The sequence below is a fragment of the Anarrhichthys ocellatus genome, unplaced genomic scaffold (assembly GCF_004355925.1).
Source record: "Anarrhichthys ocellatus isolate YVR2014 unplaced genomic scaffold, GSC_Weel_1.0 scaffold46, whole genome shotgun sequence".
In the NCBI taxonomy this organism is placed as follows: domain Eukaryota; kingdom Metazoa; phylum Chordata; class Actinopteri; order Perciformes; family Anarhichadidae; genus Anarrhichthys; species Anarrhichthys ocellatus.
In genome coordinates this window covers 2,181,074-2,199,572 of record NW_022280076.1, presented here as the reverse complement: position 1 = coordinate 2,199,572, position 18,499 = coordinate 2,181,074, and the positions used below count along the sequence as shown (strand labels likewise).

At 43.9% G+C, this 18,499-nt stretch overlaps 1 protein-coding gene across 1 annotated transcript in view; it reads left to right on the top strand.

Moving 5' to 3' along the window:
• The window catches only part of ephb4a (eph receptor B4a), a 33,886-nt gene extending 16,282 nt beyond the window's left edge, over positions 1-17,604 (top strand). The window contains exons 2-17 of the mRNA XM_031869143.1: positions 1,005-1,075; positions 2,986-3,267; positions 4,845-5,235; positions 7,370-7,522; positions 9,242-9,577; positions 9,666-9,790; positions 10,633-10,798; positions 11,095-11,194; positions 12,377-12,441; positions 12,574-12,687; positions 13,057-13,304; positions 13,383-13,598; positions 13,801-13,950; positions 14,267-14,460; positions 14,907-15,065; positions 15,356-17,604. Coding sequence (XP_031725003.1) covers positions 1,005-1,075; positions 2,986-3,267; positions 4,845-5,235; positions 7,370-7,522; positions 9,242-9,577; positions 9,666-9,790; positions 10,633-10,798; positions 11,095-11,194; positions 12,377-12,441; positions 12,574-12,687; positions 13,057-13,304; positions 13,383-13,598; positions 13,801-13,950; positions 14,267-14,460; positions 14,907-15,065; positions 15,356-15,464 — 2,879 coding nt within the window. The 3' untranslated portion in view covers positions 15,465-17,604. The remainder of the gene's footprint in view (positions 1-1,004; positions 1,076-2,985; positions 3,268-4,844; positions 5,236-7,369; positions 7,523-9,241; positions 9,578-9,665; positions 9,791-10,632; positions 10,799-11,094; positions 11,195-12,376; positions 12,442-12,573; positions 12,688-13,056; positions 13,305-13,382; positions 13,599-13,800; positions 13,951-14,266; positions 14,461-14,906; positions 15,066-15,355) is intronic.
• Positions 17,605-18,499: the final 895 nt, after the last annotated feature.

Below are 18,499 nucleotides of genomic sequence, written 5' to 3'. Positions count from 1 at the left end.
TGTGTGTGTGTGTGTGTGTGTGTGTGTGTGTGTGTGTGTGTGTGTGTCACTGAGGGTATTGGATGCCAGACTTTACCGTTGAGACTTATATTGAGAGCCTAATTCAAGAAAACATCTTAATAACCCCAATGATAAGCTCACACTGAAACCCCCCCCATTTCCTCCAGCATCCATTTTCATGCAAGTGCTCGCCCTGATGGTGGCACACAGGAGAGTCGCATTAAATCCTGTTTATTGGTAAAACCAAACGGCCTCACCCTTGAGATGAGCTTCTGTGGGGAACACGTAGGTGCTCTAAAAACCCGGTCTGTGACAGAAACCTCATCCCATCAGCATGAATACTAGTCACAACTCAGCAGAGACAATCTGCCGAGACAGCCGGGGGAGAAAGATGCCCTCACATGAAAAAGAAGAGCTCACTCTGCACCGAGTCGCATCGGTTCAGGCCCCGTTTTTTTTATTGTGGTACTGAATCATCGCGGAACTGCTCTGATTGTTTGTGAGCTGGCAGCCTGCCCCTCAAAAGATTAGAAAAGAAAATCAATTCTATTGTAATCACAGATCGTGACTGGAAGGGCTTGAATCTTTACATTGGGATGTCTGTGAGTGGGTATCGGTGTTCTCCTGTCCCAACTGCTTGCCCCGACTACTCTCCGGACTCTTCACAGCAGGTGTAGTGTGACCACAGGCATGCCGTGTCGCCGGGAACACAAGGGATTCTGGGGAGGGAATAAAAACAAACATGAGAAGAAGCACATTTTTTAGGGCAGTGGGAATGTTTCTGTAGATGTAATTGACTGGTGAAACTCCATCTTCTACCGTAATCCCACCGTAAGCCGAAGCCGATACTTGGCAGGGAACGCGGGACTCGGAAATATGTTCGCCCCTTTGATTTTAAAGTCACCTGTGTGTTTCTCTGAATGTAAATGAATCGTATGCGTGTCATTTTTATATTTCCTGCTGTGAGTGACGCTGTGTTGTTCGTGTGTTTCTTTCCCTCACAGAGGTCCTGATGAACACGAAAACGGAGACTTCTGATCTCAAATGGACCATCTTCTCACACGCCAAACCCGCGGTATGTAACCCCCAGCTCCACTTTGTTATCTGTATTACCAACACAGACTTTGTGGTGACTGGGGATTTTTAGCTTCCAGCTGTTCCTTTGTTACTTTGGCTATGAAAGAGCTCCTTATATGGCAGGTAACTGACAGAATAAAGGAAACGCCAGAGTGAATGTGGGATTCAAGGCACATTGAAAGCAGATGCTTTGATATATCCCATCAACCTTGGAGTTGAAGTCACTGGCTGCCCACAGTTTTGAATACCGCTGCCAGAGAATGACATATTTGTAATTTGATCAACCGAGGAGTGGTTGTGAGGGTATTTTTTTTTGCCAACAGCATCAGTGACCCAAACCGCTCGACTTGCTGATTCCTCAGAAGGAAAATAATGGTTGCAGTGACGCTGGCGAGGAGGTTTCTAAAACCAGACAGAAACACTCAGCGAATGTGTCTCCGCGTTTGATTAAGATGCAAAGCAAAACACGCCGACAGTCTCTAAATAGTTTGCACAGCCGTTATCATTTGAAGCCGTTCATCAAAAGTGTCACGTTGTCAAAAATATTGCTTTTGTGTTTTTTAACACTAAAGCGTATAAAGCAGTGATTTAGTCGGTAATGACAGGGAGATGTCGTGAGCCGTCTGCATCACAATTACAGATATAAAACGGTTAATATATGGTTATTTATTTTTAGCATTAAAGGATTATGAAAACGTAAACATGATTGTTAGTTGTTGCATGAACTTTTTACGAGGAACCAAAATGAAGCTAATATTCATGTTAAACCTAAAATATGAATCATCAATATAATTTGGCGGTCTAACAGTGATGTGTATCGACTCAAATCTTGTGTGAACAGGTTGAATGTTTTCTGTATAAAACGCATTTACTTCGCTCGGACCTCCGGTGTGCTTTGTACTGAGAGGAATGTCAAACACATGATCAGTGTCGTAATGGATGTGTGTCATGTGCCCATCTCTCTGATTTTGCTTTCAAAAACCGACTTTTAACAATTTCTTTAAATGATTTATGTCAAATCCAGACGAGCCCTGTGGGATATTTTTGTACATCCTCATCACAGAAAGCATTTTGTTCACAGAAAACATGTGCTGCCAAAGTCCATAGTATTTCGTTTTTGGAATTAAAAGGGGAAATTCTCTCCTCCGAGTGATTCAAACCTGGCTCTCAGTGCTCTGCTGCACTGTAATTCATTCAGACCAGTATTCTGCCTCACTCAACACATCATCTGCAAATGGATTTTGAAGATTTACATATTTACATAACCGAATTTCTGAGCCTCAAGTTCAGCAAATCTGCTCAATTCTGCCCTGAGTATGTTAATTCCGTGCTCGTTTCCCGCTCTTGGGAACACAGTGATGGTGAACATGTTTGCTGTTGACTCAGAAGTCAAACATTAAAGCTTTTTTGCGGTTGCATTTGGCTCCCCAACAAATGTAGATTTCTGTGGAGGGTTTTCGCTTCATACGTATGTCTGTGATATCCCCCTCTGTATGCTTGTATTTTAGCCTAAAAGTGTGTTTGAAGGGTGAAATCTGTGTCTGTCTCGGCTGCTGTGTGCAGCAGTGTGCTCTGTTTGACAAGTGAGACTTGGATTCCCCCTTGCTGGGTTGCAGCTCAGCAGGACGAATGATTTAACAACCCAGAGTCAAATTTGGGCTGGATCTAAATCCACAGCAGGCCAGATCTGTCCCTCGGGCCTCTGACAGGTGCAGTACAGCAGAGGGCCAACAAAGAGTCGCAGCATTATTATGATGAACAGGGCTTTTAATGTGATGACGTTTTTAAAGACCCTAGTGAAAGTCTCTCCTAGAGAATTAAAAATGTTCACAGGTTTTTCTGGGTCAGATGTCATTTTAACTTGCAACCTTTGACAACTCTTTGTTCTCTTCTTCTTCTTTTTCTCAGTGGGAGGAGCTAAGCGGTTTAGATGAGGAGAACAACAGCGTGAGGATCTACCAGATCTGTCAGACTGACAGCTCATCCAGCCATTGGCTGCGCAGCGGCTTCATCCAGCGACGAGGAGCGTCTCAGGCTTACGTGGAGCTGCGATTCACCATGATGGAGTGTTCCTCCAGGAGCACCCACCACCGCAGCTGTAAGGAGACCTTCAACCTGTACTATTACCAGGCCGACTCCAACGAGGCCACGCCCTCTTACCCGCCCTGGATGGAGAACCCGTACACCAAGGTACGTTCACGCCCGCCCTCCGATGGTTTATGTCAGTTAGTCGTTCTTATCAAAGGACAGCTTTTCTCTCTGTGGTTGTTCAAGTGATATGTTTTATTGAATTTTAAATCTGCATTAAAGAGTTACTCCACATATTTTACATATGAAGATCAGATTAATTGCCACGGTTAGTGTCGATGAGCCTGTGAGAACAACTTTATAATGTCTCTGGAGGAACTTTTTCACCTTTTCAACATAATTAACTTTAAGCTCCGACTAACTATTGATTGTAAGGGATTAGAAAAAAATGCATTCAATATTTCTTGGAGCCTACAGCGATGCCTTTAATTAACTTGTTTTATCTGACCAACACTGCAAAACCCGAAAAAATATTGAACTGACTCTTACATGACTCTTTATATATGATACTTTAATTTGTCAAGCAAAAACGGCACATTTTTTTGAAGCGTGACATTTTTTGGCATTTTTGCTTGAAAATTGATTAATCGAACTCAAAAAGGTGAAAATAGTTTTAGATAGATCGATACATTTTCTATCAGTTGACTTATTGATTAATCAACTAATCGCTCTAATTAATTAATTCATGATTAAATAGTCATTATTATAGCCTGGATGACATCATCGGTGTCTCTTTGATCCTATGGCCGTGGTTACACTTGTCTTTTCAATGCGACTTTTGTGATTGGATGCGACAGCTCAGCTGTGTCCGCACATGTGAGTCCACACTTGACACTTCAATGCGACCTGACTGATCAGGTCAGAGTTACAGGGGGTAGTGGTGGAAATCTTCCCCTATGAAATGGGACAACCCTTTAAGACCGATTAAAGGACTTAACTGGTTCTGTTACATTTTCTATCCATGTATGTTTGATGTAAGTATTTTGTAAATTACCTAAGTTTTTTTAAATTGGCCTTTAATGTGCATTTTGCTCTCATTCGTTCCTTAAAAGTCGTCAGCCTGCAGAGACAAAACGCGTTGATTTAGTAATGCATTTATATTAGTCGGCATTTAATCGCTTTCATTTTTTTGTCCAAGTGATGTAATCTTCACATGGGAGCAAGCGCTGTTTTCACAACCTGCATGTTCGCTTATTGTTCATCTTCTGGCTTTCATTTTCCGAACACATAGCTCACGAGCAAAGTGCTTCTTGGCATCTCATTATCAAACATGAGATGTTGTGAAGTCCTTGAACACACCGCCAAATAGAGGTTTGCATAATAGTAACTGCTCCTTGACTTCATTACCGCTTAATCATGTAACTTTGACAGAAAAATAAAAGTGATGAATATGTTCACTGTAATTTATTACATTTCTCCGAAGCGAGTTTTTAAGTCCCTGCAAGTTGAGGTTCAAAGCGTACTGTAACAAATGCGAAACAATGGCTGCCAGGAAGGTAGGCGATCCATCTAAAATCACAGTGGAATGCTTTGTTCAATAATGTGAAGCATATGGGATGTCTAGCTAATGGGCTAAAATGGCTAAAACATGCAAAACCGCCAGCCTGGTCCTGTTTTAGAAGTGAGTGTGTTGGAACCGGGCCATTACATAAGATCTGTTGTCTTTCTTCCTGTCCTAGGTGGACACAGTGGCTGCAGACTTTCTCCTGAGGAAGGGTGGGGAGCGGAAATTCAATGTGAAGACCTTACGATTCGGCCCGCTGTCAATGAGAGGCTTCTACTTGGCTTTTCAGGCTCAGGGCGCCAGCATGGCCCTGCTGTCCGTCAGGGTGTTCTTCAAAAAGTGCCCCCCCCTGGTCAGTGCTCTTTCCTCTTTCTCCGAGACGGTGCCCCGCACTCTGGTGCAAGAGGCGCAGGGTGTGTGTGTGGAGCACGCCTCCCAGCAGGGGCCTCGACCTCGGCCGCCAAAGCTCTTCTGCGGGGAGGACGGCCAGTGGGTGGGCCAGCCGACGACCTCCTGCGCCTGCCTACCAGGATATGAGCCCTCTGAAGGACACACTATATGCACAGGTGAGAAGGAGACACGGTTAGGCCACATATACAAGGGTGTTTATGGACTACACCTGCCCAGGTAAGCAGAGCAGGCAGACTAAACAAGAAAACAATGGTAAGATGAGAGAGGGGGTGATGGTGGCGGGGGAGGGGTTCACTGAGTATCAAAACGCTGGAGCAGAGAAATGGGAGCCGGAGGAAGTTAATGAGGCAGGGGAGCGGCTGTAACACGGAGTGGACAGAGAGAGGTCAGGTGGAGAAGCACTTATCTCAGACGGGAAGAGCAGGGTCAAAGGCTTGCTGCTGCGACAGCTCATGGTTCAGCTAAGTTAGAGGGAGCACACAGGGGAGTGGAGAGGTGAGTGCGCAGGAAAGGGGGTGGGGGAGGGGGGCGCTCGGGGTAAAGATCATATCACTTTGAGAACATCAAAGCAAAGCAGGCCAAAAAAAGAAGGAAGAAGCAGGATGATTCTCTCAGGAGCTGTGCAGCAGCTCTGTCTAATGAGTCCAATTAACAAGCCTCGTGCGTGAACACGTGCGCGCACACACACACACACACACACTGCATCGCACCAACACAGACAAATGTTGAGCACTGAAACCACTGAGACATAAGAAAGAAATGCTACATTTTCTCAAGAAAATGTCTCGTTGAAGGTTGGATTCGGGTTGATCTCTGTGGGAGGTATAATGATTTTTCACAACAAAAAATAATAATAATTTCCTACATTTTGCTTCTGGTGAAGCGGCGCTAGCATTTCCAGCATTCTGTCACTGAAGAGAGCCGTGAGGAAAATACACTCACCAGACCATAAAGGGAAATTGCCTTTATCGCAAGATTGAACTGTTAATTTGCTTCATAGGCCGGTCACTGGAAATACAATTGATGTCTGCGTTTAACATTAAATTACTTTAGCTGTAATCTACCAACGACAACACATATATTTTCTGGGTCAAACACAAGCTTTTAACGTAAAACTTCTGAATAATGTCAAGTCGAGTGTTGTTGAGGAGCTAGATTAGAATATTTAAACACGTCTTTGAAGTAAAGCTCTAGCAGGCTATGAATACTGATACAGGGGAGGAGCTGTGCTAGTATACTGTAGCTTTACCAATGTTATATAATACAAAAGGGTAGGAGACGACGCTCTGAATATTCCCATATAGATTTAAAGTTAAATATTAGCACCCAGGTTATTTTGATAATCCTGTGTTGTGACAGTCGCTTGCATTTGACTTATAAAGTATGTACTTACAACCTTTAGCGGGTGAGGCATGCGTCAATACAGTTTTCACATGTGGGAAACTCTCGCAGGCAAAATGTCAGTAGGAAAGGATCTGTGTGAGTGTGTTGACCCTTTAACAATGCTCCACTCGCTGTGAAAGATTTTTATTGCTTTATTCCTCTCACGCGGCATTTCAACCGCCGCACCGAACAGTTATTATAGACATGCTGGTTTTGGTGACTGACTGTGGCGTTACAAGGTGACCGATCGTTACACATTCACATGGAGGAGAAGTGTTCATGTGAAGCCAAGAGGAGACAGCGTGAGGGGACTACTGCAGCTAATAGTCTATGAAATGCATTTACGGTGTTATAAAACAGAGAAAAGCAGCAAATCCTCACATTTGAGAAGCTTAAACCAGCCAGTTTTTAATCGAGTTCTCTGTCGAGTAATTGATCGATCAAGTAATCCTTTCATCGCTGGTTCAGACTCATTTCACTGTTTCTTTACACCTTGGATGCCACACGGCCGTTTTGGGTTTTCATGAGGAGAGTACAGAGAGGGGACGATAGTTGGATCAATAAGTGGAGCCACATGTTTGGTGTCGTTATTCTGATATGGTCAGGTAAAGTCAATAATAAGCGGCATGTCAATGTCAGACTGGTTTATGCACTAAATTGAAATCACAATCAGCTTCATTACTGCGTTTGTCCTCAGTTTATAGCCCTCATCACATGGTTCTGTCTGTCAATCTGCAACCATCTGGCACCCATGTACGCTGAAAAACAAACAGCGACATGTTTGCAAATTCGGTTTGACCCAGGTCGGTCTGGGACACAGTGGGGGGCGGGAGTTGGTGCAATGTTGTGCAGGATCATGTCCTGAATCAAAAGTCCTGATAATTTGCCCTCATTTGTCCTCCCCAGCTTGTCCTGTTGGTCAGTTCAAGTCGGCCTCGGAGGGACAGTGCACAGGCTGTCCGGGATTCAGCCACGCCGCCGTCGGAGGAGCGTCGGTGTGTGCCTGCCGCTCCGGATACTTACGTGCAGAGTCCGACTCTGCCGACACCCCGTGCACTAGTGAGTATACAGGAAACCGTGCTAATTTGGAGGTGCTGAGCAATACAAGCATCCACTCGTTTGTTTTCACTTCTCTACTTTGCCCTGCTCTTCTGCACTTCTCTGCTGCTGTTTCTCTTCCACCCTGGTGTTATGTAGCCAAACTCCTCTAATCTGCTTTATGTCTTTTGTCCCGCTGCGGGGCATTGAGATGCATGTCTTTTGTGACAGGTGGTTGGGGGCAGGGCGTCCACTCTAAAGTGGAGTAGGCGTTGATGGTCTTAAGTGACACCTCCATCCAGATTCAGGAATTTTAATTCAGCCGCGTCTTGGATGTGTGAATGGGAGGGACTTTGTAATTAGGTGCATTCTTTTGGAAATGGCCATAAAGAGGATGTGAAACAAAGTGAAACACGGTGGGGATGTTGGCAGAACTTGTTCTCTGCAGGTGTGATATCAATGCCAACTAGACTTTACATCCAATTTTATTATTACTGATAGCTTTAATTACAAAGGCTTTATCTTAATTATTAATCACTTAATTAGGCCATTCCTATTATTTATTCTGTTATTGCACTGGATTGCCCGTGCGATTCTGCACATCACTTATATTTTCAATTTGTATGCAAAATTGCAAACCAGACGTGCCAACTGTAAATCACAACGGACCTTTTCCCCTGAGAATACGTGTTTTACAGTAATGTGACAGCCCTGGTGATTTTAATAATGTGGATTCTGATTGTTTAGTTATAAAATGTATCACCTCTAAAAATCCCCATTCTCAAAAAGTTGAATACAGAATTCATTCGCACCCAGATCGTCTCTGATGCTGCCCCACTTGGGCTTCCGGTGTGAACACTATCAGCACTTAAGTTCGCTGCAGGCTCGGTGACAGAGCTCTGCCTCCTTGGCAGGAACAGAAACTCATTCACAGTGGCTGAGTGGTATTACTGCTTAGTTATGCTTGGCTTGAGGCAATAGCTATCTTCTTACAATTTTCAGACGGTGATCATTATCATCCACTTTTAGACAAACGTAATTGCACCAGTTAAATTCTGCAACACATATGCTCCTGCTGTGACGCAAAGGCACTGCAGGAGCATTGTTCTGCTTCGTGACTACATGTGCAGACGGAATAAAATGTCTTCAACGCATACGGAGAAACACAAACTAATGGTCTGTGCGGGTCATGGAAAGGTAAAGCAGCAGTAAAATCACACAGAAGAGATTAAGATTTGATTTGAAAGAGACATTTTATACATCGTGATTGCGTCAGGCGTAAGAGACGCCTCTATATTAAAATGTGATGCCATGTACATTGAATAATGTAACACATACCTGTATTTGGTGGATGACTTCTGAGGGTATTTAGTAAAAAATAAAAAAATACATTTAAAGAAATAGATTGACATTTTGGGAGATTTGCATATTTGATTTCTTCAGATCAGTACTACTCTCCAATGTCTGTGTGGTAAATATGAAGCTACAGCCAGCAGACAGTTAGCTTAGCTTAACATCCAAAACAACGAAACAAATCCACCTACCTGCACATCCAAAGCTCACGAATGAACATGTTGCATCATCTCGTTTGTGTCATCAGTATAGAAAGCATAAAGACGTCAATTTGTGTAATGTGTCTGTCAGGATCTTGAAAGATAAAATCATCTGCTTATTTCCATTAATTACAAAATAAAGAATGCCAAATCAGTTTAACTTTGGCTCTTTTTTTTGGCACTGTAGGACCTCCCTCGGCTCCGCGCAGCATCGTCACCCAGATCAACGACACCACGCTCAGTCTGGCGTGGAACGAACCTCTGGACAGCGGCGGCAGAACGGACCTGAGCTACGCCGTCGGGTGCTCTGTGTGCAGGTCTCCCAAGGGGCAGTGCCTCTCCTGCGGGGACAGCGTCAGCTACCGGCCCGCGCAGCACGGCCTGCTGGGACGCAGGGTGGAGGTGTGGGGCATGCTGCCTCAAACCACATACACTTTCACAATCCAGACCCTCAACGGGGTGTCTCCGGTTAGCGGCAAAGACCCCGCCAGTGAAAATGTCAACATCACCACGAGCCACGACGGTAAGAGAGGAACGACTGGGAAGATGTGCAAGCGTGTGAATAGTCCGAATTTCATGTGGTGTTTATAATTCTTCTGCCATCTGTGCAGTGCCCTCGCTGGTGTCTGTGATTCGGAAGAGTGACTCCACAGAGAGCAGTCTGACTCTGCACTGGTCAGTCCCAGCTCAGCCTCACTACACCATCCTGCAATATCAGCTACGCTACTGTGAGAAGGTGAGAGCCCCCTGAAGACATCTCTTTAACTGTCTGGCTTAAAGGTCACATACTATTCAGGTTTCTTGATTTTATTTTCAGTTGCACTGCGGCTCACGATTAGAAAGACTCAATGTTTTGCAAGGAAATGTAACCAGGGGAGTACAGTGGCTAGTGTGGATTTCCTCACACAGTACAAAGAGAACTGAAAACCAGATTGTCTATATTGTCTAACCGAACAATACCCCATATATTTGACAGTGTGAAATTATGCATTGCAGTACAACAGCTTAAGACATGACCATCTGATTGGCTGAGATTTAAGCTATGTCCACACTTAACGCAACAGAACACCAAGCATGGCCGGCTACCATATGATCGGTTCACGCTTCACTGCATCATTGGAGAGCGGCTTTAACGGCTTCCATTTAAAATTACATGTAGCCTGTTGCTGTGTCGCTCATCTTGTGAACACGGCACTATACTTTGTCTCAGTGTTGCATGTGACAACTGCTGAGGCAGTAGACGGTACACATGGGTGTGCGGTTGACTTTTCTACGGTGAGGTTTCTCTGACAACAACACACGAGACGAACCTGACTCAGAGACACCATCATACCAACTGAGACGTAAGACGCTTTTGTGTGAACGATATGAATCTCTAAACATATGTTCCCTTCCAACATAATTAGTTAACAAGATTCTGATTAAGATTGTGTTTGTATTATAATTGGATTGAGTCATTTTGACTGAATCAACATTCAACAATGGTTGCTTTTTCAAGCATCTTTTTTCTGTCGTTCCCTCTCATATTCCTGTTTTACGCCCACTTCCAGTCCAGCTAACTGTGTTTTCATGCGGTAGGAGCGACGTAACGAGGATCAGTGCCACTACGCAGAGAGTACCAGAAACCAGGCCGTGCTGACGGACCTCCGCAGGGCCACTCAGTACGAGGTGCAGGTCCGAGCGCGCACCGTGGCCGGTTATGGCAGCTTCAGTCCTGCAGCCATGTTCCACACTCTGCCTGACGGTAAGTTTGCTCTTGAAGAGGGAGCGTCACACACATTATTCTTTCACACCCTTTTTTTTGCCATTTCCACAGGGAAAGTTTTTCATATTCTTTTCAGTCCCTTTTTGTTGAATGAATGTACTGTCTCTGTCCTTCTATTCAGGTGGTGTCCTTGTATTGAGCCTCTTTAATATTCTACATTCCTGTCATGTTCTTTCCTTCTCATACTTGTTTTTTGCGGCAAAAAAAAGAAGCTCCTGCAATGATCTCTGTCGTTACATCACTCTAACTCTCTGTCTTTCTGTCTGCTCTCTCAGGTCTCGACTCTGCCGCCCAGTTCCTAGTACCTGGCATCCTTATCGCTGTGGGGATGTTGCTGCTTGTCACTTTCGTCTTAGTGGCCGCCTACTGCATCCGGTGAGAACGAGGGAAAGGGTGTAGAAGCAGAGAAAAAGATCGATTTTGAAGGGAAAGAAGTTGACAGAATAACAGGAAACGGGACATAAGGGAAAACCAATGACAACCGTGACCCCAATTTTACAGTTTTGCACCACTTTGTTCTTTTGTTTATAGAAATCATATCTTATCAACAGTGGGTTTGCACTCTTGGCACCCACACCATTTCTTTCTGTGTTTGAGGCAGTTCAGACACAAAGCAATGCTCATGATGGTCTTTTGCTTACACGGACAAAAGTTATCGTGCTCATTAGAACATTTTTCTTAGGCTTCATTGTTTGAGTAAATAGTGTTATTGTGTGTGTGTGTGTGTGTGTGTGCGTGTGCGTGCGTGCGTGCGTGCGCGAGTGTGAGAGAGAGAGATATGACTGTAGAGGTAGAGGGCAGGGAGAGACAGGATGCAGGCGTCCCAACCCTGTTTCCACAGGGCAGGAGAACAATGGCTATGACCTTGTGACACACACATACACACGTATACACGTACACACTTACACACACAAACCAGTGGCTGATCTGCCACTAACCGAGGGTGGTGCACATTATTGCTATTTTAGGCTTATGAGGTGGGAGCAGGAGAGAAATGGTGGAAGGCAGGGATCCAGTAGCTACAGGGTTGTTACAGTCTAGCAGGGATGAGTTAGCGCCAGCACAGTTATAATGGAGCTGCTTGTATCAAAGAGCAGAACCTTAACGGTTTGTTCACCGTTACCACAGGACTGGTTGAGGATTGTTTTCTCAAAAAATAACAGAACGACGGATCTTGTAAAAGATAGCATTTTGGTCTTTATCGGATCTTACCTCTGACTTCTCAGTGAATGGGGCCAAGATAGCAGAATATTTTCTAAGGGGATAAAAAAAGTATCATATTTTGCAATGCTTGCTATCATCCCAGATTTTTTTAACATCAAATACAAATATTCATACAGTGTGTGAATATGTTTTTTGGCTCGTTTTTTCCTTTTTTAGACTTTGTATTTTAGTCACAGAAACACAGCACATTGTAAGACCCGTGATTTGCATAACATTGGGCTGATAAAGCACTAAGAAGGCTTGCCAAAAAAAAGTCAAAATCTCATTCTTCAGATAACTGCGCTGCCAATCCTAATCTTTATTGTATTTATCCCGATCTCTCTCTACCTGCAGCAGACACAGCCGGGTAAAGGATCCAGAGCTGAGCGACAAAAACAACCAGTACCTTATTGGCCAAGGTAACAGATGAAGGACATGCACACTAAACCGTAGCTGTGATTTAAAACACGCCCAAGTCAAGAAATGTGCTCATTGTACTCTTAACATTTCTTCTTTTCCTTTCCCACGACTCCGTTTGTTTTTATTTGCAGGGGTCAAGGTTTACATCGACCCCTTCACCTATGAGGACCCTAATGAGGCCGTGCGAGAATTTGCCAAGGAAATTGATGTTTCCTTTGTCAAGATCGAGGAGGTTATCGGTGCTGGTAAGCCCCAGCTTTAGGCTTTTCCCATTATTCACAAATGTACTTTCTCTCTGTGAACTCTCTGTGAGTTTTGTTTTTTTAAGCCTAACGGGTTGTCAACTTTCAACAAAACATTATTAGGAATATATTTAATTCACTAAGCTAAATTGATTCTGTGACATTTAAAACAATTGTCTTTATTATTCTTTATCAGACAAAATTCAATATTGCCGTGTAAATAAAGCAATAAACTGATAAATTTGTTTCCAGCTCTTATTCAATCTAAAGTGCACTGCTAGCTTCAGGCGAGCTGTAGGTTTGCAGAAGACAACTGCCCTCCTAATGTGGTTAACACCAGTTAAAGAAGACGTGTGTGTCTGTGTGCTGCAGGAGAGTTTGGGGAGGTGTGTCGCGGGCGGCTGAAGGTCCCGGGGAAAAAAGAAAACTACGTGGCCATCAAGACACTAAAGGGAGGCTTCACTGACAAGCAGAGGCGGGACTTCCTTTCTGAAGCGTCCATCATGGGTCAGTTCCAGCACCCCAACATCATCCACCTGGAGGGGATCATCACAGCCAGCTGTCCGGTTATGATCCTCACAGAGTTTATGGAGAACGGAGCTCTGGACTCGTTTCTACGGGTGAGTGTGACAGAGAAAACACTGAAACGCACCGCCGCTTCAGCCGTTCTCCGACTGAACTGTTTCTCTCCTCCGTAGCTGAACGACAGCCAGTTCACTCCCATCCAGCTGGTGGGGATGCTGCGCGGCATCGCCTCTGGCATGAAGTACCTGGCGGAGATGAGCTACGTCCACCGAGACCTGGCTGCCCGCAACATCCTGATCAACAGCAACCTCGTGTGCAAGGTGTCCGACTTCGGCTTGTCGCGCTTCCTCCAGGAGAACTCATCTGACCCGACTTACACCAGCTCCCTGGTACGATGACACTCCTCTTCAGATGATGCTTATCGAACACTTTCATTAAATCTGTCTGCAGTATATCTATAGATATCTCTCTCTCTATATATATATATATATTTATAAAGATATATACCTATGTATTCTTTCCTTGTCAGAGCCCTTTCTGATCATGTTTGTTTGAAGCTTTGCAGTGCTGACTGTTTTCTTTTCTGTGCAGGGAGGTAAGATCCCAATACGCTGGACAGCACCAGAGGCGATAGCCTTCAGAAAGTTTACTTCAGCCTCAGATGTGTGGAGCTATGGCATTGTCATGTGGGAGGTCATGTCTTTTGGAGAGAGACCGTATTGGGACATGAGCAACCAGGATGTAAGTTCTTGACAATTATTTGGAAGGTTTTATTTGGCGCAGCACAGAGTTGAGCTTCTGCAAAAACAAAATGTAACATTTGCATTCTGAAAAAAAGCTATGTATGAACTTTTCAGATAAACAATGTAGTGTTTGGATAGTAGCTTAACCATGAGATTGCTGAGCAACACTGGTATAAAGGGCAAATTTAAGTGGAGGAAACTTTTTCCTCTTCTGTAATGTTTGTTTTTTTCCTAACCCACCAAGCAGCTCAACGTTCATTGAAATGAAAAGTGAATGCATTGGTTTGAATAGTGATCATTTGTCTTCCCATCAGGTTATCAATGCCATAGAGCAGGACTACCGGCTGCCACCACCCCCTGACTGCCCCACCCATCTGCACCAGCTGATGCTGGACTGCTGGCAGAAGGACCGCTCGGCGCGCCCTCGCTTCTCCGACCTCGTCAGTGCCCTCGATAAGCTCATCCGCAACCCCGCCTCGCTGAAAATAGTGGCTCAAGAAGGAGCGGGGTGAGTGCAGCGGTTTCTCGGTGATTGACGGATAAACCTGGTCACAGTGGTGGCGAAAAGGAAGCATGCCAGTCATTTCATGATGTCCCTTTCTTTAGCCTCCATTTAGAATTTATTTTCCATTCAGGGTTGTAATAGTCACAGGACACACATTACCCTCCTATTGCCCAATCTTATGTACCACTTGGATGTCCTGCTGTGACCTGTCAGACACTTGCTGTGCTGATTACCCTTCCTCCACATTCTGCCTGTCAGCTGGTCGCATATAGGAGAGGACACTCCGCCCCTGACGAATCCCATTGTCTGGCCCCGTCAGTCACTCAGCCTCAGATTATACCTTCGCCTGTCGACTGGAATGTTGCCGCTGGATGTTTGTAAGCTCCTCACTGTTGTTTTGGTGACAGTGTGAGTAAGTTCTTCCATTGTTTCTCTACTCTGTGCCGTAGGCCGTCTTACCCCCTGCTGGACCAGCGTGCACCTTTAGCCCTCTCGTCGTGCGCTTCAGTGGGGGAATGGCTTCGGGCCATCAAGATGGAGCGCTACGAAGACAGCTTCTTGCAGGCCGGCTTCAACTCAGTGGACCAGCTGGCCCAGATCACCACACAGTCAGTTCCAGTTTTCTTATCTAAACTTCTTATCTCTAAAGCTAAATGTTCACTTTTCTTCCATGGCACAAGGTCTGGGAGCTAGCCTTGTAGCTTTTAGTCGTTACAGTTATCAGCTATCATTACAATCTCCTGAGGTGCATTTTTTTAATTTGAATTTAAGACAATGGAAGCCCAGAGAGCCGAAATGTGATGACTGAAATATTATTCTTGTCCATCCAATTATATCCTTTTATTTATTTTTTTATTTTCTTCCTGTCTAATTAGTGATTTTTCTCGTCTGTGTTCAGGGATCTGCTGCACATGGGAGTGACTTTGGCTGGGCACCAGAGGAAAATCCTTTCCAGCATCCAGACAATGACCTTTCGGAACAAGAGCACTGCGACTGTCACCTTCTAGCTCACCTCGTTTAGTAACCTGGACGTGAACACCAGCACACCAGTGCGGCCGTGTACTCTGAGCACTCTGGATGCTTATCCCTGTGACCCCACTTTGAACACGGACTTCAAGGGAAATCAGCAGAATTTACCTATGACCAAAAAATAATTCAAAAAATGAACGACTCAAGATGACATTCCCATCCGAAAGAGAGAGCTGTCCGGAGACGGGCATGTCCCTGACAAGCACAGTGACCATGGGGACAAAGTTGCTGTTGTGCAGACTTGACTCTGCCTCATTTTTTTGCGGTCAGTGTTTTTGTATCTACGTGAATTAAGGACCCAATTATTGTGCTAAACCAAGAGGAGAGACTGATCAGAATTTACAATGTTTCTGTTGTATCATGTCATTTTGGAAACTGGCAGTGGACCGGTTTGTTGTCCCAGTAAAAAGTCACTTTACCGAAGGAGACAAAAAGAAATGCCAGTGACAATCCAAGGTTTTCATTTTTCATATTGTTGTAATTATGAGAGAACTGCTTTCACCTGGGTGTCTTGCATTTAATCCATCTGGATTACATTACTACACGGACATTTTTTTCACATTGAGATGGAACATTTTAACAGTTGGATTTTTACTTCTTTGTTTCTGTTTGATTTCAACATTACCTCTTTCCTCAGGTGTGATGTGTAATGCAAACTTGGGAGAGCGCTGTACTCGTTCGTCCTAATCAGACTTCTTTCATCTTCTTTCTCTTCATCGGCTCCGCAGCATGTGAGAAGAGAGACACTGAGACATATCAGCGCTTTTGTCATTTCAGAGTGAATTGTAATCTTCAGTAACTCCATGTGTTTCTCTTGGAGTGGTTGGTTATTTGCTACTGCCTCTGTTTTCTGCCGGCAGCTCAGTTTCATTATAATCTGAAAATACTGACTGAACAAGGACCAAGTGGACCCAGAGACCAGAGAACACTGTAGAATTGGGTTTCATTGTAGAAGTTTACCCAAGGGAAGCTATCTGGCCTCAAACTTGTTTTTCTTAAATATAACTGATGCATTTTTAATTATCTTATTCTGTATTCTCCATCTTCCAGTGCCATTCAGTCGTCTTTGTGGACTTAAATGCCAATTTTATATAGCAGAAATCTCTCATGAGTGATTATTGTTTCATTAAAATGTATCTCAAAGGGTAACTTTGACATTTTGAAGTATTATGTTCCTTCATGCTGGTTGTGTAGTTGGTAAATTGTTTCTGCCGTTGCCTCAAAGCTATTCAAAATGAGTCTCTTGAAATTCTTAACGTTTTGCATTGAAGACAATCTACAGCTACCAGCTAAGCTAACATGCTAGCTTGTAGCCAGTAGTATCCATTGGTTTCTGATTGGTGCGCTAACAACACTGTTGAGCCGCTGTTTGATTAGCACAGCAGCCCCCCCCCCCTCACATTATTACAAGTGCTTGAAGAAGAATAACAGACTGGAGTTCAAAATGTCAAAGTATTGCTCAAAGATCTCTCGAAGGATAATACCAATCATTTTGGCAAGTCGTATATCATTTTCCTGCAGTGAATCAGGAAAATGAAGTTAAAACGGCTGCTAAAACAAATTCAAATATGTTCAACACAACATGGTATAATTGCTTTTTCTAAATGCTTTTTACCTTAGTGCCATTGAGCACTTATATGATTTTTCAATTGGCAATTTGGGTTTTCCTCTTCCTTGGACTTTAACATGGCATTTCTATCATATGCGATAATTATCCCGGGTTTCAAGAGGCTTAAAGTGCAATTTATACACATTCAAAATCCATTCAAATGTGATGATTAACATAAATTGAATTCGGATTGATTCACACCAAACCTTGGGTGGTAGTAATGGCCACACTCTGAGGTACACTTGAAAAAGTGTGGTTGGTGATACCATAAAATCATCCACCCTCTTAATTAACATAAATGAATGTCACAGGCCCATAATCAAAATCACTGGTATTGTCACGCCAGAGTCTGAGAGATTCATTTAAGGAGTGTGAGCAATGTGGTCTTCATATTGAAGATCTCAATAAAATCCACTTTTCAATGATGAATAGATAAAGTATGTTTTGATTACTGTCCTGTGTGTAGGCTAATCTGTATTCAGTATTCATAATAAAGACACACACCGGTGTTTAATATCAAGGACTCATTTTTCTGCTTATCAACATGTCTGTAGATAATCATCAAAGTCATTATCGCCTCAACTGGAGCGTGACTGCTGCGCCAAATATATGTGCACGTCATTGTTTGGACGTCAAAGGAAGATCCTCTCTGACCCGAAAGTGAAAGTCCATATATTTTACCTAATGACAGGCGGAGCTGTCCCAGTAACCCCGGTGACTTTTGTCCCAAATTCAGAGCGAAGCAGCTCCATATTTGCCAAAAAACACACACTGATGCCTCTGGATTTGCCCGTTCCTTTTATGCTATAATTGCATTTTATCTCGGCTCTCAGAGATGTGAAATAAATAAATAGTTCCTGGTTTTCTTCTTTTTAATCTGTGGTTAGATAATGCCTCATCTGAACTGGCTACGCTCGCAGCAGAAACGTGCGAGTAAAATGTCTAATGTCCTTTGTGGCTCTTGTTGCAAACGTGCCTCTCATCTATCCCGCCGCTCCGTCTTTTAATAATGAGATGGAAACAGGAGACTGCGAGAAGTGAGTCTCACGCCGCCTACATTTCCCAGCTTTGCCTTTCCTCTTTGCCTTCTGTCTCTCCGGAAAGCCTTTACCCCTCGAGGGCTGGAAGCTTGTCCTCTCCTATGTTTCTCTTCCTGGTCCTCAGCTCTTTTAATCATGAAGAGATGTTCTTTTCTTCTCCTGTGCCTCGGGCTGAGAGCAGCTTAGAGCGCAGCATAAGCTTAAACTAAACTCTCACACAGAATTTTTTTTTTCCTCTCTCTCTCTCTCTCTCTGCTGCTCTTTCCAAAGCTACCATAACCTGGCGAAGCTGTCAGGGCTTCAAGAAGTGTTTAGGTTCATTGATTAATGTCCTTTGATTATCTCTGCGTTACTGACTCATTCC